The sequence below is a fragment of the Artemia franciscana genome, chromosome 17 (assembly GCF_032884065.1).
Source record: "Artemia franciscana chromosome 17, ASM3288406v1, whole genome shotgun sequence".
NCBI classification, from domain to species: domain Eukaryota; kingdom Metazoa; phylum Arthropoda; class Branchiopoda; order Anostraca; family Artemiidae; genus Artemia; species Artemia franciscana.
The window spans coordinates 12507662-12533784 of record NC_088879.1 but is presented as its reverse complement, the minus strand read 5'-3'; the positions used below and the strand labels follow the sequence as shown (position 1 = coordinate 12533784).

General features: G+C 36.4%; 1 protein-coding gene across 2 annotated transcripts in view; it reads left to right on the top strand.

Moving 5' to 3' along the window:
* The window catches only part of LOC136037873 (probable ATP-dependent RNA helicase DHX34), a 291716-nt gene extending 268854 nt beyond the window's left edge, over positions 1-22862 (top strand). For both annotated transcript variants that reach the window (XM_065720723.1, XM_065720724.1), the window contains exons 15-20: positions 3424-3599; positions 6863-6973; positions 10538-10659; positions 14920-15193; positions 16741-16856; positions 22683-22862. In XM_065720723.1, the coding sequence (XP_065576795.1) occupies positions 3424-3599; positions 6863-6973; positions 10538-10659; positions 14920-15193; positions 16741-16856; positions 22683-22807 (924 nt within the window). In that variant the 3' untranslated portion in view covers positions 22808-22862. The remainder of the gene's footprint in view (positions 1-3423; positions 3600-6862; positions 6974-10537; positions 10660-14919; positions 15194-16740; positions 16857-22682) is intronic.
* Positions 22863-26123: the final 3261 nt, after the last annotated feature.

Sequence of the window (26123 nt, the reverse complement as noted above, 5' to 3'; positions counted from 1 at the left end):
AGGCGACAGGCATCAAACGCATCAATCGCAGTATAAAAAAAAAAGTTGCCACATAAACAGGTTAAAACCAGCTTACGTCAAGACTGCCAACAATCTTGGGATGAGGATGCTTTGGAGATGGAAAAAGTAGCCAAAAACAATTACATGAGATGGATGTTTAGAAACCCTCAAAGAAATTATGGGAAAAATGCGATCTATTGCTGGTCCCTTAAAAGCCGCTCAAGGAAGTGTGATCCCTGACGTACAAGGTAAACTTTATTACTGGAAGAATCACTTTTGAGGCCTGCTTAATCCAAATACAGATGGGCAAGATGCAACACCGATGCTGCCACCAACAGCTGAAGGATCACCATATGAAATCGACATGGCACCACATTCAGCTTCACAGATACTAAACGCTATCAAATGGCTAAAAAACAATAATTCACCTGGAGGAAGATGGTCTTCCTCCTGAGGTCTACAAGCCTCACCACACGTCGAAACGAAGAAGCAACTAGAAACCCTCTTCAGTCTGACACGGGAGAAGAAGATTTTCTTGTCTGATTCGAATGTGTCAGTAATAATCCCAGTATTTGAAAAGGGTTAAAAATGTGACAGCCGCAACTGCCGAGTTATATCGTTCATGGATATGTCTACCAAAGTATTCGCGATGATTTTGCTTAAAAATTTCGAGGAAACAAGGGATAAACTGACACTTGAAAGTCAGTGTAGATTTCGAAGAGGGAGAGGGTGCACTGACCAGATCTTCACTCTTTGTCTTATTGTCCAACAGTGCGAACGCTGCAACCTCCCCATAATTAACATGTTCCTTGATTTTGTGGCTGCTTTAGACTCTTTAACCCGCGGAAACCTTTGGCATGGTGGAAGATGGTATGCTGGTTGAATTCATAGAGCTGTTGAAGGCCTACTTGCATTTGTCTGCAATTTGCAGAGCATTGCAAATTGACTGCAGAGTGCTGGGCGAAGAAACTGAGCCCTTCAATGGGGAAAGCAGTGTAAAACAGGGATGCATATTGTCCCCTTTTGTGTTTAACTGCTGTATAGACTTAATTCTAGAAAGAGAACTCTTGAGTTTTGATTGTGTTGTTATGAGATTGGGCATTAATGTGTCTGGCAAGGACTACGCGGATGAGATTGACACTCATGCTGCTGAAGCAGCAACTGCCTAAGCGATGTAAAAGAAATAGCACATTTATTTTAGCTACTGGGTATGAAGATCAACACGGTCAAAACTAAAGTCATAGACCTAAATATACAGTGGGATTATCACCTTGTGTTTTACGGACAAAATTAGAAAAATCCAATAGCTTTACCTATCTTCGCTCAATAATAGACCCTCGCGGAGGCTGTGACCTTGACGTACAGAACAGAATCAACAAGGCCCAAGCCATCTTCTCACATCTCAGCCACCATTTGTGGAACCGGCTGGAGATCTGCATGAAGACAAAAACTTATGACTATGAAGCCGCTGTTAGGTCTGTTCTCTTCTGTGCACTCGAAACTTGGCCACTGAAGGCGCTTCATCTCCATAATATGGAAGTCTTTGACCACAGTTGTCTACGAAAAGTCCGAGGAATTCGATACTCAGACCGAATCTCAAAGGGTGATGTGTGCCACCGCTGTTTTAACATCGAGCCCGCTGCCACGACTGTCAAACAGAGGAGACTGCCTTGGCTTGGCCATATCCTTAGAACACCCAATGACTGCATCATAAAGCAAGTGCTTCTAGATGCCCCGTTGCCAGATTAGCACAGGTGATCTGGTGGTCAAGTGAAGAGTTGGTGGATAGCTGCCAAAAATGACCTCGACCTCATTGGCGGATTTCAAAGGTTTGGCAGAAAGTGGGAGAGCTGCTGGCTCCTGTCTGCTGAAGAGCTGGCGCAAGATCGCGACAAATGGGAGTCAACCATACGTAGTCTTCTAGATGCCGGGTGAGGTGTCCACGTCTGACCCGCAAAAGTACAAATACAAGTAAATTTTATAGGTATTCGTTGGATGGACTGGAAACAATAATTCTTATTCGTTTTAAGTTTCCATTTTGCTCTTCAGTTCCATCAGAATTTTTCTTTTTTTTAATACACACATAAAACTTACTCCCTTTACGATTATTTTCTAAAAGCTAAGTTTTGGTTAGTCTCGATTTATTCAACATTCAAGCTCAAAGTGTTTTTTGAGTTGTTAAAAGCCCTGAGGACTTTATTTTTTTTTTTCAAATTAAGTTTGGGGAGAAAATAGTAAACTTCCTTTAATGATTATGGGTTAGTTTATGATCAACTAATGAAATAACTTCATAGCAAATTAAAACTAAATTTTTGAACGAGTGAGTTCATAGTGGCTTAAAGTGGAATGCCAGACTTAAGACCATACAGTGTAGAAAGTCTTAGAAAGACTTTCTTTTTTGTATTATAACCAGGGTAATGATGTCAACTAAGCCTCTGCATCAGCAACGTATTTATATTGATGTAAGGATATGAATCCTAAAGCCTATCTAAAGCTGTATCAAAATGGTTGTTCAATATAGAAAAAAAACTAGCAGAGATCCACCCACTGACGCCTTACGCTATTATTTGTATTTTAGCCTGCCAGTGTGTAATTGTGTAACTAGAAAGCCTTAGAAAAGCTTCTTTTTGTCCGTTTTTTCTGATTATTAGCAGGGTAGTGCATTCAAACTAAACTCAGAAGCTACCAAGTAATAAAAAAAAAACTAGCGAAAAACGAGCATTTATATTTTGGCCTGCCAGAAAATAGTTGTGCAAACAGTCAGCCTTGAAAGAGTATCTTTTTTTGAAGACTGTACCCTAGTATTGATTGTGTAGTATGATAGTAAATGATAATATTAACAGAAAGCCTTGGAAAGGTTTCTTTGTCTTTTTTTTTCACTTTTATCACCAGGACGGTTGTATTCAAGCAAATTCAAAAGGCTGCCAAGTAATAGCAAAACACACAAATAATGTAAACAAACAACCAAACCAAGGTCCACTCACGGTACTATTGCTACTGTTAAAACTAGCTGTAGCACCAACCCACCTTAGACCAACGCAGCTGTGCGCAGTCCTCTTTACCTCTGCAGTCCTCCGCAGTCCTCTGCAGCTGTGCAACCTGTCGATCCATTCAAGCCCCTTACCTTCTTCTAAGAATTTCCAGTTTTCTTCAAATGTATTTACCATTCAGGGATAATGTGCGTTTAGTTTGTCCCTGTTATTTAAATTTTGAAATTATAATGGCCTTAAGAAAATCAATGGTTTCCACCGGTGCACGTCAGGGAGTATAAACTTATTTTCAAGTCTCCTGGGCAGCGATAAGTCCCCGGGAACTCCAGTCGAATGGAGGATTTGTGAAATCATGGGCTCATCTCACCTACACACTATACCAACAGATATATTATAGCCTTTTAGCATAAATTTTCTCTAAACTTTTTTTCAGTCTGGTTCAGAACAATTATTTCATACTCGTGGAAAGCCATTTACAACATTACACCCAATGAGTTATTTCGCTAATAACCCAGAAGTTTTACAATTGACAGAAGCTGACATTGTTGATATTCCTGGATTTCAGAGAAAAAATCCGGTTAGTAGTAAACACCAGTTGCTGTGTTACATGTAAGTCCAGTACTCTGTTACATCCAATTATGTTTTTTTCTTGCCTTCTTTGTCTTGCACATATATGGACCAGAGAGTTTACTTGTTTACATGTTTACTCATAAACTTTTTTTTTGCTGACTTAAATGTTTTGGCTTTAATGTTTTTGCTGGTCCAAAATTCAAAAACTTCTCGTCCTTTTTGTCGGCTTATCCTTTTTTACTTTAAAATATATGCTGGCTTGTTACTAGTAAATAATCCTTAACTCGAAAACTTTTCGTATGTTTTGCTGGCTTATAATTTTGGCTTTAAAATTTTTAATGGCTTTTTGTTAGTCAACATTTTTCGATTCAAAAACTTTTCTTTATTTTTACGGGTTTAACATTATTTGGCTTAAAATTTCTACTGGTCACTTGTACTTTTTACAAGTTTTACATTGTATAGTAAAAAGCAAAAAATCTTCCGACACTAAAATTTTTAGCTCTTATTGAAATTTTCTACTGGCTTAACACTTTTCTTGGCTTTGAAAGATTTATAGGATTTTTACTAGTAAATAACTTTTGACTCAAAACTCTTCATTCTTTTTTAGGCTTAAAATTTTTTTGCTTTAGAGTTTTTACTGGCTTTTTACTAGTAAAAAATTTTTCGACTCGAAAAGTTTTGGTTCTGTTTACTGGCTTAAAAATTTTTATAGGCTTTCCACTAGCAAAAAATCTTTCGACTCAAAAATTGTTCGTTCTTTTTACTGGCTTAACAGTTTTGACTGTAAAATTTTTAATGGCATAAAAATTTTTAAGTTAAAGATATTTACTGGTTTTTTACTAGTAATAAATTGTTTGACTCAAAAACGGTTTTTCTCTTTTTGCTGGCTTTTGTTCTTATTGAAATTTTTAGAAATTTTTCGACTCAAAAATTTTTATTTTTTACTGGCCTAATATTATTTTTTTGCTTTAAAAGATTTATAGGATTTTTGCTAGTAAATAACTTCTGACTCAAAACTCTTCATTCTTTTTGAGGCTTAAAAGCTTTCGCTTTAAATTTTTACTGGCTTTTTACTAGTAAAAAATATTTCGACTCAAAAAGTTTTTTTTCTGTTTACTGACTTAAACTTTTCTACATTAAAAATTTTTATGGGCTTTCTACTAGCAAAAAATCTTTCGACTCAAAATTTTTCGTTCTTTTTACTGGCTTAACAGTTTTGACTTTAAAATTTTTAATGGCTTGGAATTTTTTTAATTAAAAATTTTTACTGATTTTACTACTATAAAATCTTTCCACTCAAAAACTTTTTACTGACTCTTTACTAGTGAAAGATCTGTCGACTCAAAAACTTTTCATTCTTTTTGCTGCCTTAAAATTTTTAGGCTTTAAAAATTTTGCCGGCTTTTTACTATAAGAAATATTTCTATTCGAAACTTTCTGTTTTCTTTACTGGCTTAAAATTTTCACTATTCTTTTAATAGTAAAAAATCTTTCGATTCAATAACTTTTCGTTCTTTTTAGCGGCTTAAAATTTTACGCTGGAATAAATCAGGTTTAAAAATCACGCGTGTATCCTTTTTTTTCTGGTGTAGACTCAGGAAATCATTTCATTGACTTACACAAACGTCATAGATGTAAACCAATGAAAATAAAGACGATTTTTTACAACGAAACCATTAATAAATTCTCCTTTTTCTTTTTTTACGTATATTTACTTTATTTTCTACGTTTCTTGTTCTTTGTTTTTGCATTTATCAGCGAATTAATCATAAGGTCTAATTTTTCATTATTTTACGCTACGTTTTTGCCAGGCATGTTTTCGAGATTTTTCTTTCTTCAGGCCTAGTATATGCGTCCTTAGTCATTTAGAAAAAGAAAGAACTTGAACTTCTTGTAAATATCGTGTATATCACACACTTTTATTTGTTGGTTATTTTGATCTCAGAGTGTTTTCTTTTGTTTTTTTGTTTTTTTTTTTCACAACTTTCTCTTATGCAAAATTCAAAGAAAAATACCTTTCTTATATTTATTTAATTATTTTTGATCCTTTAGGTTGCTTTCACAGCGTTTGCTCAATCTATTTGCTAAGCGTTTAAATTTCATTACCATAAATAAAACCTTTTGCACTTGAACAAGTCCTTTCACACTAAGAAACTGTAAAAATCCCAGAAACCAATGTAATCATCATATGAAATAATCACAATCATTATAAGCGAACAATTCAAAAATTAAAAATAGGGATTGGGGGGGGGGGCAGATTCAAGTTCTTATCAAGTGTGAAAGGCTTTATAGGAAAGTTGTTTAGTTTACTTTTAAATTTACTAATTGCTCATCCGGAAATAATATTTTATTACTACTTTGTTGACTATTCCATAACATAATAATTTGTCTAGTGCAAATTTTACGTAGAGCTACAGTCTAATTGGCCCTGCCTGCGTTATAGGCAAACTTTACTTCGTAAGATTACATAACGTAACTCTTAAAGTTAACGTTAACGTAACTCGTAATTCTTAAGTTATGCTAGTGCGAGAGTTTCTAGGGTTTAGTGTGGAAGAATCATTAATTTTCTGCTTTATCAAAGGAAATTTTTCAAATCAAATAGGTAAAAAGTCAAAAAATAGCCTTATTATACGTGCCGTTATATGTGCATCTTTGTCCTCCTCTTTTTTCTGCTTGTTAAAGTCGAAACCCTCTCACTTCCAAGGGGTACCTTAGAATTGACTGATTGCGAAATGTGAAAAGTCTAATGTAATGAAAGGATAAAATCTCAAGAAACCAATTTTTAAATTTTTTATATTTTATTATTCAATTTTATTATTCAACTTCTTTTGTTTTGCCGGAAATTTGTGTTCTTTTTTTATGTTTTGTTTTCCTTTCCTTTCAAGCGAACTTTTGAACGAGGCTCAACGTGAACAGAAAGAAAGAAACTTTAAACCATACACTCAAATTATGCTTTTTTTGTTGTTTTTTTCATTGTAAAATTCTAAAAATCTCTAGAATCGGTAGAATTGTGTATCTGGTAACTGGATAATTGGGAAGTGTTTATTAATGATTCATTTAATTTCAGTTATTCAGTATTCAATTTAAAGTTGAATAATAGGTTTTATACTTCAATTTAATCCCAAACACTAAATTTAATTTGATTAAAACTGAAATCATCATAATTAATCCCTAATTCAAGGTTACCTTTAATCAACATAATTAAAATGAACCCTATATCAAATTTAGGTTTGATTATTCAAATGATTAATTTGAATTAATTAGCTTGAATTATTTGATTAATTATGAACATTAAATTTCAGGACACTTTTAGAGACAACAAAACCATATCTGATCAACACGCTGAGACTCCCCGCCGCTCAAACTTTATTCCTATCTTCAAATGCTGTTGATACTTCTCTTGAATTTGACAGGTAATAATTCTATTCTTCTTTTCAAATGATGCTGATACTCTTTTTGAATTTAACAGGAAATAACTTTAATTCTATCTTTAAACACTGTTGAGACTTCTCTTGAATTTAGCAGCTAATGGCTTTATTCCTATCTTCAAATGCTGCTGATACTTCTTTTGAATTTGACTTTCCATTTGAAATTTAATATTTATTCGATTAAATACTCATAACCCCCATTCACAAAAAAAGGAAGGAGGAGCAAGAATAAGGAAGAAAAAAAAACAAATAAAAACGCACTACCATATCAAACTTTTTGTTTTTAATGTCTGAGACCATACACAGTTTTTATGTCAAACTTGATGATCCGAAAATTTGGCATTTCACATGCACGCTGTGTTCCTCTATATGTACGAATATGCTTATAAGGATTCCAATTAACCATGTTTTTTTAGACAGGTTTTTCATTAGCTAAAAAAGGCAGTATATCGCAGTTTGTAATTTAGAAATCACAGTTTGTGTGGGAAGAAGAAAAAAGAAAGATTAATAGTGAAGTTGCTGAGGACTTTTAAACGTCTTTAAATAATTTCTAATTGAGTATTAATCTGAGTTGATTGGCCTCTTTAACATTCACGTTTACAACTTATGTCCCATAGGGATAACCGTTATTTACGTTCCCTAGGAATAAAAATTACGTTCCACAGGAATAGATGTTTCCGGTAAGTTCAAAATTCATATGTTCAGACAAATTAAATGTTTTTTTGTTTTTTTTTTTATTATGGCGCTTGATATTAACCAAATAACATATAGTGTTCGCAAATTCTGTTGGTCTGTCTGTCCTGGTTTTGCTACTTTAGGCACTTCCAGATAGGCTAGGACGGTGAAATTTCGCGGGCGTATCAGGGACCGGACCAGATTAAATTAGAAATAGGCCTTTTCCTGGTTTGACCATATGGGGGGGGGAGTGGGGGGCCGGTTAATTCGGAAAAAATAGAAAAATGAAGTATTTTTAACTTACGAGCGGGTGATGGGATCTTAATTAAATTTAATGTTTGGAAAGATATAATGTCTCAGAGCTCTTATCTTACATCCCGACCAGATCTGGTGACATTGGGGGGAGTAGGAGGGGGAACATAAAATCTTGGAAAATGCTTAGAGTGGAGGGATTGGGTCCTAATTACGTGATTAACACAACCAGAATGGATCTGCTCTGTTTGGGGGAGTTGGGGGGGGGGGGGTTAATGCTGAAAAATTAGAAAAATGAGGTATTTTTAACTTACGAAGGAGTGATCGGATCTTAATGAAATTTGAAATTTAGGAGGATATTGTGTCTCAGAGCTCTTATTTTAAATCCTAACTAAATCCGGTGACATTGGGGGGCATTGAGGGGGGAACCTAAAATCTTGGAAAACGCTTAGAGCGGAGGGATTGGGATGAAACTTGGTGGGAACAATAAGCACAAGTCCTAGATACGTGATTAACATAACCGGAACGGATCCGCTCTCTTTGGGGGAGCTGGGGGGAGGGTTAATTCTGAAAAATTTGAAAAAATTAGGTATTTTTAGCTTACGAAGGAGTGATCGGATTTTAATGAAATTTGATGTTTGGAAGGATATCTTGTCTCAGGGCTCTTATTTTGAATCCCGGCCGGGTCCGGTGACATTGGAGAGAGTTTGGTGGGAGAATCTAAAATCTTGGAAAACGTTTAGAGTGGAGGGATCGGGATGAAACTTGGTGGTAAAAATAATCGTAAGTCCTAGATACGTGATTGACATAACTAGAACGGATCCGTTCTCTTCGGGGGATTTTGGGGGGAGGAGGTTTAATTCTGAAAGATTAAAAAAGAGGTGTTTTTAACTTGCGAAAGAGTGATCAAATCTTATTGAAATTTTGGAAGGATATCATGTGTCAGAGCTCTTATTTTAAATCCCTACCGGATCCGATTAAGAGGAAGTTGGGGGGCGGAACTAATATCTTGGAAAACGGTTAGAGTATAGGGATCGGGATTAAACTTGATGGGAAAAATAAGCGCAAGTCCTAGATACGGGATTGATATAACCGGAACGGATCTGCTCTCTTTGGGGGAGTTGGAAAGGAGGGTTAATTCTAAAAAAAAAAGAAAAAATGAGGTTCTTTTAACTTACGAAAGAGTGGTCGTATCTTAATAAAATTTCATATTTAGAAGGGCCTCGAAACTCAGATCTCTTATTTTAAATTCCGACGGGACCCAGTGTCAATAGGGGGGGGGGGTGGAAATCTTGGAAAACGCTTAAAGTGGAGAGATCAGGATGAAACTTGTTGGAAAGAATAAGCACAATTCAAAGATACGTGACTGACATAACCGGACCAGATCCTCTCTCTTTAGTGGAGTTGGGGGGGGGAGTAATTCGGGAAAATTAGATAAATGAGATATTTGTAACTTACGAACGGGTAATCAGATCTTAATGAAATTGGATATCTAGAAGGATCTTGTGCTTTAGAACTCTCATTTTAAATTCCGACCAGATCCGGTGACATTGAAGGGAGTTGGAGGGGGAAACCGTAATTCTTGGAAAACGTGAAAATCGAGGTATCTTACGAATGGGTGATTGGATCTTAATGAAACTTGATATATAAAAGAATCTTAAGTCTCAGATGCTCAATTTTCAATTCGAATCGGATCCAGGGACATAGAGGGCTGGAGGGGGGACACAGAAATATTGGAAAATGCTTAGAGTGGAGAGATCGGGATGAAACTTTATGGGAAGAATAAGCACAAGTTATAGAGGCGAGATTGACATAATTGGTACGGATACTTTCTTTTGGGGGGAGCTGGGGGTTGTTAATTTGGAAAAATTAGAAAAATTGAGTATTTATAACTTAGGAATGGGTGACCGTATCTTAATGAAATTTGATAATTAGAAGGAGCTCATATATCAAAGCTCTTCGTTCAAATCCCGACCAGATCTGTTGACATTGGGTGGAGTAGGAGGGGGAAACCAGAAATATTGGAAAACGATTATAACTTTCTTAGATACGAAATTGACGTAACCGGACTGGATCCGCGCTCTTTGGGGGAGTTAGGTGGTGGTGTTCAGTGCTTTGGCGAGTTTAGTGCTTCTGGACGTACTAAGACGCTGAAATTGGTAGACGTGTCAGGGAGCTGCACAAATTGACTTGACAAAGTTTTTTTCCCTATTCGACCATCTGGGGGGGGGCTGAAGGGAGAGGAAAAATTAGAAAATTGAGATATTTTGAACTTAGGAATGGGTGATCAGATCTTAATGAATTTTGATGTTTAGAAGGACCTCACGACTCAGAGCTCTTATTTTAAACCCCGACCGGCATTAAGCCTCTGATTTTCCTTTTAAAGCAATCTATTAATTCTTAGAATTTTGCTAGAGCTCATACCATATGAGCTCTTGGCTCTTCCAACTTCGTCAGAATTGCCATATGAGCTCTTAGCTCTTGTTTTTGTTTTTGAAAGCTGCAGTATTTGAGTGTTACTATTTAAGATTAAAGTGGGTTAAGTAAATAAATAAGTTAACATTATTTTGCGATTTAATTAGTCCTTCCATTTGGACTTTGTATTAAGGTATGATTTTTTAGGTTCATATTTGACAGTTGGTTGGAAGTTCGGTTTGTAGACACATCAGCTGGTATGACTCTACTTAAGAAATCCTGTGAAATACGCAAACAGTGGGACGAGCTATTAAAGCTAAGAATTAAAGGTAAGTATTTAGTAAAAATTTTTTTACGGCTTCCTTAATCCTGAACACCCTCATGGGATGTGGCGGCGCAGTGGATGAGGTTGTAGATCGTGATCAAACGTTTTCTGGTTCAATCCCACCGGTCCTAAGGAAAGATTCTCTGATAGGTTCCATATAGCAATTATTTTCCTATATTTTAGGCTAGAGGCCTTCAATATTGAGTAATCATGGCTGCTTATCTCGTAACATTTCTTTTTGTTGGACTTTTTATTTTGCCTTTTGACAGCGGAATGGTTAAAGCCAGGTTCAGGAACGACCGGCACCGAGGTTTAATTCCCTGTGTCGCAAGTAATTTAGTACATTTCCATATTGCTCTTCGTGGCTAAAGGGCTATGAAATGGAAATCAGCAACGCTGGTAGGGATTCTTAACGTCCAATGCCATATTCTTTACCCTTTTTATGGCACTTGGTATTTACCAAGTAACATATAGCAATCACAATTTCTGTCTGTCTGTCGGTCCCGCTTTTGCTAGTTTGGGCACTTCCAGATAAGCTAGGACGACGAATATTGGAGGGGGTATCAGGGACTAGACCAGATTAAATAAGAAATCGTCGCTTCCCTGATTCGACCATCCTATGGGGAGCGAGCAAACGAGATTGTTGAAAAGAATTTTATTTGCTGATAAAACAAATGATTGTTGTTCTTAAGTGCGGCTTGCTAGTCTAGCGGTATGATTGTCTCATTGGATGTGAGAGGTTTTAGGTTCGGATCCTGGACCAAGTAGGTGATAGGGCTCATAGGTTTACATAACTAAATCAGTGTAGTTTTTTTTTTCCTGTCTTTTTGCAGGATCGTTTTGTGTATTGCAGTATTTTGCTTGCTTTTTGTTTGTGGAGTGGTTTGTGCTTGTCTGTGGTGATACGGGATAAGATAATATTCATTTTCAAAAAAGTATCACAAACGGTATTAGATCCGAATTTACTTTTATTTTTGTCGATATAAAACAAAAGAAAAGACCAAGACAACACAAAAAAAATGTCAAGAAATTATTCAAACAAGTAATATGCCAAAAATACAAATCGCCAATAAAAAAATTACAAAAATTAGTCAGAGTAACATTAAATAGTTTCGTGTCCGGAAACAAATAAAGACCTTTACACAATTAATGGCGTAAAACGAAAGAGCAGTTGGAGATACGATGATACTTCAGTCAATAATAACTGTCTATTTCTACTACTACTACTAAAACTCAGTGCAGCATCAAGCCGGCTGAGTCCAAAACAGCTGCGTACGCTCCTGCTCCATCCAAATCTATTCAAAACCCTCTTTACACTCTTCCAAATAGTACCTTTTTCCCTTAACGTTCTCCTTGTGACATCCTCCCACCCCGTTCGGGGACGACCTGCTTTTCGTTTGGGCTGAAACGATTGGCTCACAAAGTCAATCTTTGACAATTTGTTGTCCTACGCCCGCAGATTGCATCTTCCTTTCTCTCGTTATAGCCCAAATGATTATCCCAAGCTAAAAAAAAAATTGCTGAATTCATATTCCAAGTCGAATAATGTAAAATTCAAAACATTTGAAATCAAACATAATACAAGTTAAAATCATTAAGAATTAGAGAAACATTGAAAGATATTTAGAATAGTAATAAGAGATAATAAGAAGAAAGTAATAGAAAGGTAAAAATAGAATGATAATTGAAGGTGAAAATAGAAAGTAATAAGAGAAATATTAATTACTAAAAATAGGGTTGCATAAAAGATTAGATTAAAAAGTAAATTTAAAAAATTAATAACACATAGCAAAAAAAAGCTGGAGCCAGAGAAGCATCACAATGGGCAAAAATTAGAATGATAATAGAAAATGGGCGAATAGTTATTATTCGTTATTATAAGTTGCTTTTTGTTCAGGACCTGTGTCATGAATTCTGAAGCTGCTCTAATATAAAGGTGATGAAACTTTTTCGAAACCTCTCGGCAAGAGCATGGATCGGAGAGTAAGTTGGGATTGCTTTTGAGGCCAAGCGAGAAAGTCTTGTCGGGTATACATTGGAAGTATCTAGTTTCGAAGGCAAAAAGCTCCCTCTTGTCTTCTTTTATTACCTTGCCTGGACTATTGTTTGGAAATACAAAGACCGGTGTGGTTGATGGCCCTAAGATATGCCAGCTGTTAGATTATATAAGAAGAATAGTAGAGCTTCCAGAGAATGTTGGCCTTCAAGGATAATGTCATTGACATTCTTGGAAATGCAAGAACACATAATTACTCCGGAATTACCCAACGAATCTTTGAGAGCTTGTGAATGCTTGGTTGCAACATCAATATCTAATTGCTTATTTCTACAAAGCCATCTTGCTAACTTCCCAAAATGTCGGTTAAGTTAATGATAATGGGGTGCATCAAGGTAGATGGGGTGCACATATGATGGTCGACTATTATTGGATCATCAAGCTAGGATATTCACTGCTTAAACACTCCAGAAAAGGCTGTAAGCGAAAATATTTACCTTAATATATACGTTTATCGTTTGATGAAATATATTTCATTTTTTCTATGATCAAAAATCAACTTTTAGTAACTATAGACAGCCTTTGTATGAGTAGCATTATTCTTTTTGAAGAGTAGATACATTTGTTAAGCTTTTACTTTATCTTCCTTTATTTGCAAATTGTTGGGATTTTTGATACAAAAAAAGATGTCCTGTAGCTTAAAAAGTTGACTTGATTCATGTTTGTCATTCTGTATCAAGAGACCATGACGTATTTAAGAACAAGTCACAGTTCCAGCCATGAAAATGACTGTTTCCCTGTATTATAAGGAATTGTCGGCAATCGAACACGACGTTCTCTGGCACATGTCAGTATCTACTCACTATACTGAACTCATATAATTTTTTCATGTCTTTCAACAAAATTTTGTAATAGTATTTCCTTAATAGAGCACGTGAAAATATAATGACCTGTATTTGCTTCTATAAATGGACAATGTAAAGTGAAACATATATATATATATATATATATATATATATATATATATATATATATATATATATATATATATATATATATATATATATATATATATATATATATAATATATATATATATATATATATATATATATACTAGCTGTTAAGTTGGCGCTTCGTGCCACCCCAACACCTAGTTGGTGGGGGTGCTTCGCGCCCCCCAAGCCCCCCTGTGCGCGTAAGTCGTTACGCGCTATATTAGTAACGTGCCATTGTAGTTGTGTCCCTGTGTCCCACCTGTGAACATAGATAGATATATATATATATATATATATGTTTTTAACATATAGATATATATATATATATATATATGTTTTTAACATATAGATATATATATATATTTATATATTTAGATATATATTTATGTTTTTAATATACAACATTCTTCGCTGTCCCATTGTCTGTGCATATAAATAGATTGTCAGGTTTACTGACTCTTGAACATGCAACATATAATTGTCCATGGGAAAAACAATCCGTATTCAGATCTATACCTCATTATTCTAATGGTTGCCCTTGAGCTTTGTTGATGGTGATTGCTAATCGAACATTCCCTGTGTCCCCGTCGTCATTTATATATCCCTCTGTGCCCCCCGGCGTCCCTGTTGTAGTTGTGTCCCTGTGTTCCGGTCGTCATTTATATTCCCTGTGTCCTGGTCGTCATTTGTGTCCCGGTCCCGGTGTCCCAGTCTGTAATTTCTCTTTGAGTGTCCCGGTCGTCATTTATATTTCCTGTGTCCCGGTCGTCATTTATATATCCCCCCTGTGCCCCCGGCGTCCCCGTTGTAGTTGTTCCCTGTTCCGGTCGTCATTTATATTCCCTGTGTCCCGGTCGTGATTTGTAGAACTTCATTGACATAGATAAAAACAAACGAAGAAGCACAAGCAAACACGAACCAAAGTAGTGTTTTTCAGCTCAACTGGACATACGAAGATGGAAATTCGGCCATAAAAATAAAAAAGTAATAATTATAAAACCTAAAAATGTGACATCACGATAAAGATTGCATTTGTGTTAATGACATTGCATCAATATTTTCATGAATTTTATAACAATTTTCGTTTTTTTTTTAAATTTGGGAACAGGCTAGTGAAGTTTTTGAGGTCGGAAGGCCCATGCACCAGCTCAAGTGAGGTCCAACTGCGAGGGCTGAAGGCTTCATCACCATTCTTAGCGAAGTGAGAGAACTGAACCGAGTGAGCGTAAGAAGGCTAGGCAAATAGTTGGTAAAGCTATTTTTTTTTTCAGACCCATCTGCTGATAAAGAATCAGAGAACAAGCGTCTAAGGATCTCTAAGCAAATAATGAATCAACTAACTGATGAGATACCTAAGCTTATGCAAGCTGAAATGCTCTATTCAGTGAAGCGACTTTTAGCTGGGGACATAAAAGTAGCTTATACAAGGGGTTGTCCATTTACTCCTGACGACGTCACTGTTAATCCTCTATGGGAAGGATATATTCCAGAGGAATGTCACCGAAAAGGTGGAATAAAGCTCACAGACCACGTGACTTATGGATGGTAATTTTATTTACCTGTAAATAGGTATTTTCGTAGTGCATAACGTTTAGTATGTTGTAATGTATAATTTGAGAAGTCAAGCCCTTGTTTCTTTGTAAAAGTTTATCGTAGGTCAAAAATCTTTTTCTGCGTTCGAACATCCCAAGATTATTTATCCGACAAGCCTGATAACTTATCTTTGGCATTTCACGAGACGTAGATAACGCAAGAGGTTGGTAGGATTACTACTTTAAACGATCTGCATTAGTTGTCAGATAAGTTGTACTTAAGCTAGCCCGGGGACAGCTGAGGATAAAATGCGTCATATACAAACAAAAAAATTTCAATCTTTTGAAAAATGGAAAAGCATTTGAAATTGTATGCAGAGAACAAAAAGGGATAGTAATTGTGAAATACGGTACACCTTCAAGGGTTTGTAAGTAAGCTATGTTTAGTGTGAAATACAGTTTATTAATGTTGTTAATCTCCTAGTTGCCTATAGTGTTTCAGTTGACAAGTTTCTCGATAAGTATCTGTTGTTATCTTTAAGTATTACATCCGGGGAAGTTAATATCAAGCGGATAAGCCAGATAAGGGAAGCTCTGTGTAACTTTTTCATATGCTACAGTCGTTCTTCTCTAAGTATTTCCATTTGAAGTTACGAAAACGAGGTTACTCGTAATAAAATGCAGCTAAAGGTGCTTCAGATCCCCCCCTCAAAAATGTTGTTTGAAAAACAGAACATTTTTCGATAGAGTCTGTTTAAACCGTACTCCCTGGAAAATTTCATGTGCCTACCCCCTTAACCTTACCTTGGGGGAGTACCTGCGGGCCAATGTGGCTACACCTAAGTGATGAGTAAAGAGAGTTTGTTAGCTCAGAACTTCTCTTCAATGCACTGAAAATAGTTTTAATAAAAAAATACTTTTTAAGGATTTTTTGTTTTTTGCTGAAAAGGAAAACTTCGAAATTATCAGAGAAACTTCACGACCTAGAAAGAATATGCTTATATTATTCAAGAGCATATAAGGAGCTTTATTTGTTAAATTTTCTGTCAAGTTAATTTTGTTGGGCCGAAAACACCAAAACTTCAGCAAAACAAATTCAGAAGAATCATTATGTAAAAACTAGAGGCAATGTGAAAATCTTGATTTTATTTTGAATTTAGTGTAGACAAAAACTAGTAACCCACCATTAATGTAAGATGATCCATCGATCTAGACGAGTTTTAAGTTTATAAGCAAGGAAGTGGCCTGAAATGCTCCAAAAATGCTGGTAATATGTTGTGAAATTGGAGAGAAAAGGGCTTTTAAATGTATACCTATGCGTATAATCCCAAGCAGGGTCATCAATTAGGAGGGGGGGAGGGCTCATTGATTTTCTTAGTATTTCACTAAAAAAATTTACATTATTCTCCCCCCCCCTTAGATTTCGAAAAATACTATCTCCCCCTTCCAACGTTCTAGTAAACGGACTCCACTACTCTCAAGATATTTTCATTTCATGCTGGATTCTAGTTAATATTGCTAAATTGATATCATTTCAACTCTTATCTCTTCATCTTTTAGCGTAGAATCAGATGCTCAGCCAAACCCACAATGGATGTGTCCCAAGTGTGAATCAGAACTTCACCTTTCTGGATTGCCTAAACTTATTCACTGGACGACGTGTACAAATGAGACGGGTAACTAATATATACTTTTCTTACATACTATTTATTATCGTAAAGTGATAAAGTCTAATCTTAGACTCAAGTAGGAGCAATATTTGCCTTCTCACGGTAATTGAATTTACCACGTTTAGTGTCTTGCAAATGAGAAGGGAAAAAAGAATCTGATATTTCCAGGCAACTAAATGACGCTTCAGTTGCTAGGTTTTTATACGGGGACAAGTAAAAAGCCTGTGTCCCAAACTTTCTGCTGCGGAATTGATCCCTGGCCCCCATGTTGCCAAGCAGAGCATTAATCTGATGTGCTGTGACAGGGCTATGAAATTATGCAGTATTATATAGAAAGAAAACGACCAAAAATTTGGGGTTTAAAGGCCAAACGAAAATACTGAAGAAAACACAGAAAGTGAATATTTCGAGAGAACAACCGCCTCTCTTCGTCAGCGTGAACAAAATAATATAATCAAGGAAAAAATAAAAACCAACGCGGAAAGTACACCAAATCCAATTAAAAACCAATGAAATAACAAGAACTAAGAGCTCATATGACACTTGTGACGAAGCCGGAAGAGCCAAGAGCTCATATGGTATGAGTTCTAGCAAAATTCTAAATATCAATAGATTGATCTAAAAGGAAAATCAGAGGCTTAATGCTGGTCATGATTTAAAATAAGAGCTCTGAGAGACGAGGTCCTTCTAAATGTCAAAATTCATTAAGATCCGATCACCCACTCGTGAGTTTTCTAAGTTTTCCTCTCCCTTCAGCCCTCCAGATGGTCGAATCGGGGAAATGACTTTACCAATTTTCATCGTCCTAGCACGTCTAGAAGCACCAAACTTGACAAAGCTCTGGTTCCCCCTCCTAACTCCCCTAAAGAGAATGATCCAGTCCAGTTACGCAATCACGTATCAACGACATTTGCTTATTCTACCGACCAATTTTCATCTTGATCTCTCCACTCTAAGTGTTTTCCAAGATTGCTGGTTCCCCCTTCCAACTCCCCGAATGTCACCAGATCTGGTCGGTATTTAAACTAAGAGCTCTGAGACGCGAGTTCCTTCTAAATATCAAATTTCATTAAGATCTGGTCGCCCGTTCTTAAGTTAAAAATACCTCAATTTTTCTAATTTTCCGAATTAACATCTCCCCCCCCCCCGTCAACTCTCCCAAAGAAAGCGGATCCGTTCCAGTTATGTCAATCACGTGTCTAAAACTTGTGCTTATTCTTCCCATCAAGTTTCATCCCGATCTCTCCACTCTAAGCATTTTCCAAGATTTCCGGTTTCCAAGATTTCTGTTTTCCGCCTTCAACCCTCTATGTCCCCAGATCCGATTCGAATTGAAAATGCAGCATCTGAGAAATAAAATCTTTATATATATCAGGCTTCATTAAGATCCGATCACCCATTCGTAAGATAAAGATACCTCAATTTTCACCTTTTCCAAGATTTCTGGTTTCCCCCTCCAACTCCCTCGAATGTCACCGGATCTGGTCGAGATTTAGAATAAGAGCTCTGAAGCACAAGATCCTTTTAAATATCAAGTTTCATTAAGATCTGATCACCTGTTTTGATCAGATCACATGTACCTTATTTTTCCTAGTTTTTCCAATTTACCCCCCCCCCTCCCCAAATCTCCCAAAGAGAGTGGATCCGGTTATGTCAGCCACGTATCTTGGACTTTGGCGCTTATTCTTACCACCAGGTTTCAGCCTGATCTCTCCACTCTAAGCCTTTTCCAAGATCTCTGGTTCGCCCCGCCCCAACTCCTACCCCAAATGACACTGGATCTGGTCAGGATTTACAATAAGAGATCTGAGTTACGAGGTTCTTCTAAATACGAAATTTCATTAAGATCCGATCACTCCTTCGTAACTTAAAAATACCACATTTTTTCTAGTTTTTCAGAATTAACCCCCTCCCCCAACTCTTCCAAAGAGAGCGGATCTGTTCCGGCTATGTCAATCACGTAGCTAGGACTTGTGCTTATTTTTCCCACCAAATTTCATCCCGATCCCTTCATTCTAAGCGTTTTCCAAGATTTTAGGTTTCCCCCTTCAACTCCCCCCAATGTCACCAGATTTGGTTGGTATTTAAAATAATAGCTCTGAGACATGATATCCTTCTAAATATAAAATTTGATTAAAATCTGATCACCCACACGTAAGTTAAAAATACCTCATGTTTGCTAATTTTTCCTCTCCCTTCAGCCCCCCAGAGAGTCGAATCGGGGAAAACGACTTTACCAATTTTCATCCTCCTTGCGCGTCCAGAAGCAATAAACTCGCCAAAGCACTGGACCTCCCTCTCCTAACTCCCCCAAAGAGAGCGGATCCAGTCCGGTTACGTCAATCACGTATCTACGACATCTGGTTATTCTACCCACCAAGTTTCATCCCAATCTCTCCACTCTAAGCGTTTTCAAATATTTCTTTTTCCCCCTCCAACTCCCCCCAATGTCACTATATCTGGTCGGGATTTAAAGTAAGAGCTCTGAGACATGAGTTCCTTCTAAATATCAAATTTCATTCAGATCCGGTCACCTGTTCTTAAGTTAAAAATACCTCAATTTTTGCTAATTTTTCCGAATTACCCCCCCCCCTCAACTCCCCCAGAGAGAGCGGATCCTTTCCAATTATTTCAATCACGTATCTAGAAATTGTGCTTATTCTTCCCATTAAGTTTCATCCTGATCTTTCCACTCTGAGCGTTTTTCAAGATTTCCAGTTTCCGAGATTTGTATTCCTCCCCCTCCAACTTCCTATGTCCCCGGATCGTGAGACATGATATCCTTCTAAATAGTAAATTTCATTAAGACCCGATCACTCGTTCGTAAGTTAAAAATACCTCATTTTTTCTAATTTTTCCGAATTAACCGTTCCCCCACTCTTCCCCCCCCCCCCCGACGGAATCGGGGAAAAGACTATTCATAATTTAATCTGGTCTTGTCCCTGATACGCCTGCTAAATTTCATCGTCCTAGATTATCGGGAAGTGCCTAAACTAGCAAAACCGGGACAGACAGACAGACAGACAGAACTGGTGATTGCTATATCTCACTTGGCTAATACCAAGTGCCATAAAAACCCAAAAACTTAAATATAAATAAAATTAAATAAAATAAAAAAGTGATAATAATTAAAATCAAATACCTAACAACAATAAGTTATTCGCCAATATCCGTAATTTGTACAAAATCCTTAGGTCTCAAAGGGTATCTGCAAGAAATGAAATGGTTAAACTCAGATATCAGGTGATATAGTTCTCCAATCTAATTAATTGTTGGTTCGTTTGTTTGAGTGAATGATTCTTTTTATTAATATTATTATTTCTCAGTTAATCGTTAGTATCCGCCGATGGCAGTTCATATTTGTTTGGATTTTATGCAAATTGTGGATTTGGCGGTATTTTTCACTGGTTTTAATTGGTTTTGTTTTACTTTCCGCGGTGGTTTTTGCTTTTTCCTTGATTATATTATTTTGTTCGCACTGAAGAAGAGAGGCAGTTGTTCTCTCAAAATATTCGCTTTCTGTGTTTTCTTCAGTATTTTCATTTGGCCTTTAAAAGCCCTGTTTTTAATCGTTTTCTTTCTATATGTTATGGCAGGCCAGTGTGGTTTAAGAAATCATCTTCGTTATGCAGTATCTCCAAGCAACAACCTTGGAAGAAGAGTTATGGTTTAATGGGAAAGCTTATCAGAATCGCACAAATTAGTGCCAACTTTAGTGCCTAATGGCACTAAGTGTTCAACTTTAGTGGCTAATGGCACTAAGTGTTCAACTTCAGTGCCTAATGGCACTAAGTGTTCAACTTTAGTGCCTAATGGCGCTAAGTGTTCAACTTTAGTGCCTAATGGCACTAAGTGTTCAACTTTAGTGCCTAATGGCACTAAGTGTTCAACTTTAGTGCCTAATGGCACTAAGTGTTCAATTTTATTGCCTAATGGCACTTAGTGTTTAACTTGAGTGCCTAATGGCACTAAGTGTTCAACTTTAGTGCCTAATGGCACTAAATTTGATCATTGATGTAATTAACAAATACCAACGCAATACAGTTGTACCTTGTTTGGTTAAAAGACTTCTGTTAATTTGGGCTTTTAAATGGCGTTTTATATATCCTTTTGATTTAGAACCATACGTGAGAAATGAGGTTATTAAAGCTTGGTAATTTTTTCGGTAAAATAAATTTGTTTACGATAGATTTTGGTAACATAAGAGATGACTAGTAATTTTAATTATATGCATTCCTTTTTTATCTATTTGAAATCTTCTACTGATGATAGGGGAGTAAATTTCATACTTCTATAACATGCTTCAAAACAAATAGTAATAATAAATTAACTAATACTGTTCAAAACTTTTTCTAAATTTACTCCATGTTAATTCTGAAACTCAAAGTCAATTTCTGAATCTCAACTGCAACAATTGATACTTCCACAGAGTCGAAAATCTTTTGTACTTGTTCTTAAGGGCGTAATTTTCTTATTGGGCAGAAGCGAGGGGCAACTACCCTTCCCCCCCACAGACCCTAGTCTGGTACAAAATAGAGGTCCTTGTACAATGTGATATATTTGAAAATTGTTTCGTTTAGTATAGATTTTCCTGTATATTCGGTTTTATTTGCTCCTTTCTGACTCGGATATCTGTTCAAATTTTAGTTTATCGCAAATTTTCTTCTGGCTATTGCAAATTTTTAACATGATAGTATGAATTTACATATTAATCTCTTGTGGTACAATTTGGAAATAAGGTAGAGTGAATTTCAAAGCGTTGCAATGCTGAACGATTAATGTCTATTTGAGCAACTTGGAGCTTAGGATAGTAAACATGCTGTTCTCGTGTTCTGCTGGATGCCATGTAGGCTAATAAAGGATTTATGACCTGTTTCATCCAGATTCAAGCTTTTCGATAAAAATTCTGAAATTACCAAGCACATTAAAACAAATTATCCCCTCCCCCGGAACCCATCTTAGTGGGAACAAATAACAGATTGTGTACGAACAGATAATTCTTTTTTTCAGCTATTGGATAATTGGTTTTTCCTTTATACAGGCTGAACATGCAGAAACGGCAATATAATGATTTAAATTTATTAAGTTCTTAAATGTTTCAGAATAATTTTGTAAATGAGAAGTCTTTTTTTAGTACCAGTTTTGAGAATATTTCTTGTATACATAATTTTAGACTAGTAAAGGTTCACACCAATTTGTGTTTTAGATTTCTATCCCTAAAATAACGAAGGTGAATGAATAGGAGTCTTAAAACTTAAAAAAAAATAATTATTTACAGGACAGATAGGATATCCTAAAAATGGATAGGAAAAATAGGAGAGAATATTGAAAAATGGGAATTGCCACCCTTTCAACGACCATGTGCCTCCAAACCCCTCATTACTGAAAACCGCAAATTTTAGATGTTTTCTTCTATGTTTTTCAAAATTGCAAAGCTTTTTTGGTTAGAGTCACCATTTGAACTCAAGTCTAAATATTATTCTTCTCTTTTCGGTGAAACACAGTAATAATAATGATAATTTTTTCCAGCTCCTCATTGGTATCAATTGGCGGTCCCTAGCTTGTCTTTCTACTGTTCTGAATTCCCGCTCTCCTAGATTTTTGCCCCTCCCCCCCTCTACATTTTGAAAAATGTTTTTTTGGGGGCACTTTCATTGTAAAATGACCTTTTGTATTTACGTTGGAAAAATTGAAAAGAAATTTCCCTCTCCTCATCTCTTGAGTTCTGTTTTCCATTTTTCATCATTGCTTTTAATCATTGTCTTTTTTTCTTTCCCTGTGTGTTTCTGTTATTTTTTACATTTTCAGTGAATAGAATTATAATTTTTACAGATAAAGTGTCAAAAACACCCGAAGAATTGGAAAGAAGAGAGACTGGATATTTTTGTGATATTTGTCAGAAGCATTTACCCTTAAAAGGTATTGATATTTTACGACATAAGAAGAAGCATTCATAAACGCCGTCAAACTAATTGTGAAAATTTAACTTACAATAAACTATATATTTTTTCATTATCGTAGCCAGTTTGTTTTGACAAAGTTGTGCTTGAAGAACATAACTTTATATCTGTTTTAAGACTTCAGGCCGGAAACTCCTGCCCAAGGGCATACGTATTGGGTGGAGTGAGGGTTGGAGCCCTGTCTAACCCCTCCTCCCCCACAAATACAAAATTTTACCGAATTCCTGAGTGACTTTTGTTCAAACTATTAAGTTTTTTTTATAATCCCCCCCTGAAATATACTTCTGCGAAACAAAGTGTCAGATTATTTACGCTTTGTATCCCCGACCGAAGGCAGAGAATCAGGAGATCATTAACTGTGCTGCGCAGTCCATTCATCAGCATGCTAAAAAGAGTTCAAAAATCCCAAAGCAATTGAATTTACGTTCTTCGACAACAGGGCTGATAAAAAATCGGCCATCATCCGTGAAGTTGTTACGGTCTTGCGCAAAACGCAGTATGTGGGAACTAAGTGTAAATCTGACCCGGCTATTTGATGTTTATGCGTCTAAAAGAATAAACTGGCGAATCACCATTTTCAATACAAGATGCTAGGGTCTATAAGAGTGCTGTTATTGATGATAAAAATAAAGATCACCACTTAGTAGTGTCTAGGGTTGATTTAAATCTGAAATTTCGGAAGGGTAACTACCTCCCGGGAAGTTATGATGTCGGTAGACTCCAGGATGAGAATTTCATCGAAACTTTCCAGGAACAGTTGAATACTAAACTGTAGAGTTTAAAATTTGACAATGTGGAAGATGGTTGGAATAATTATAGAAAAACGATTTGTGAAGTTGCTGATGAGAAAAGATGGTGTCTTGGGGAAGAAAATTAAGATTGCAGCTAGAAATATTTGTGAAAAAGCTTTATGTTTGATAGAGAGGAGAAGGACTTTGTCCAAGAATTGTCTGAGTGATAGATCATATGAAAAACAAAGGAATGCAAAGCATTAGGATATGAACTAAGGAGGTGTGAAGTGGAGGCTATGGATAAAATTGCCGAGGATCTGGAAGATGCACCTAGAGGACATAATAGTAAAATATTGTACTGGCATGTTAATTGAGAGGGAGGAGTCAATCCGGACTTGTCCCAGTTAAAGATAGGAACAGGGCCACAATTCGTGATAAGAAAAGAGCTAAAGAAAGATAGGCGGAACGTTTTGAGAATGTGCTAAACCGAGATAAAGTTGTATGAAAAGATATAAAGGAAAATCAACAAGTTTGTGATATCTTGGATATGAAGAAAGATTTGTTTTGTGAGGAAGAATTAGCGACAGTACTGAAAGGATTAAAAAATAATATGGCTCAAGCTGCTGATAATATAGTAAATGACTTTCTTACATAATGTGGCTCTGAGGTTAAAAATAAGTTACTGAAGATTATGAATATGATTTTTGAAAAAGAGGAAGTACCTAACGATTTTAGGAAAACTTTAATTAAATCGCTGTATAAGAAAGATGATAAGAGTGAGTGTCCTAATTATTGGGGCATTAGTCTGGTCTCTGTAGGTAGCAAATTACTTAGTAATATGATACTTTTTAGACTGACAGATGCTGTAGGCAAAGTTTTAAGAGAAGAACAGTGCGGTTTTAGAAAAGGTAGAGGACGTGTCGGCATTAGTCTGGTCTCTGTAGGTAGCAAATTACTTAGTAATATGATACTTTTTAGACTGAGAGATGCTATAGGCAAAGTTTTAAGAGAAGAACAGTACGGTTTTAGAAAAGGTAGAGGACGTGTCGACTAAACTTTTACTCTTAGGCTAACAATAGAGAACTGCCTTAGTTGTCAAGCATCTTTGGTCCTCAGTTTTATAGATTATGAGCAAGCGTTCGATTCTGTTGATAGAAAAGCTTTAGAAAAGGTCTTATCCTTGTAGAGTATACCAGACAATACAATAAAGTGATTATTGCAATGTACGAGAATAACACTGCTGCGGTTAAGGTAGGAAATGAGGTTAGCTGCTGGTTTTGTATTAAATCAGGAGTTAAGCAGGGTTGTGTTCTATCCCCCTTTATACGGATCATTTTGAAGGACTTTGTCTTAAGGAGCACAAGAAAGGCAAAGGGAGACCACGAAATCAAATGGGGAGGAAAAACTCTCCTGGACTAAGAATCCTAGATGAAAGTATGAGCAGTATGAATGTAGTTTTAGAGGTTTTGCGAGTTCATGGTGCTGGAACAGGTTCGAAAATTAATGTTAAGAATACTAAGTCACTAAGACTAGGAATAAGTGAAGATGAAAAGGTGACGTTGGGCAACGAAAAGATTGACCAGGTGGGCAGCTTCACTTACCTTGGTAATTTTATTAGTAAAGACGGTGGGAGCAGTGAAGATGTTGGAAGGAGAATAGCCAAGGCTCAGGTTGTTTTTCCACAGTTAAAAACAGTTCGGAAGAATTGGAAGTTAAGTCTGGAAACAAAGATAAGAATATTGGAAGGTACAGTGATGACAGTGGTCAAACATGGATCTGAAGCATGGTCGCTGCGAAAAGTTGATAAAGATTTACTTGATGTTTTCCAAAGAAATTGCCTAGATTCTTCTGGATACCCAGCTGACTTACCGTAATTCAAATAACAGTTTGTACGAAAAATGTGGTTCAATTCCACTTTCTAGGGCTATAATGAAAGAAAGGTTGAGATGGCTAGGGCACGTTCTGCGGATGAAGGATGACAGATTGCTGAAGATTATCCTTTTCAGCCAACCGCCTAGGGATAAACGGAAAGTATTTCGTCCTCGTCTTGGATTGGAGGATGGAGGATATAATAAAGAAAGATTTAAAGGAAATGGGAACTTCCTCAAAGGTTGTAAAGAGGGAGGCTTTGATTCGATTGGGATGGAGGAGGAGCGTGCATGGCTGTGTTGGCCACAGGCGGCTTGGTGCTGCGGTGAGTTGTTAGCAGTAGTAGTAGTTATAAATCCAACTGAATATGCGATATGTAGTAACATTAATTGCTGAATGCTCACCACCTTAAGATTTTGTTTCACCCTGGCCGGATTTAAAGGTTTACCACCTCTATGTCCAAGGGTTTTTGCCGCTCCTTTTTTGCAAGATTTTGGGGGAAATCCCCAAGACTTTGGGAATAGTAAAAGCCGCAGGACCCAGTGGGCCTATTGGTAAATCCTGGTCTGATGCAATTTTCATTTCATTTTCAATGTTGTAACATGAACAAAAGAAAATATTTTTAAGATAATTCCTTTTAGTAAAGCCAAAAATACACAGTAGGCCTTATACTTTTACCGTTCGAAAAACCGGCAGTAACCATACTCTTGTTT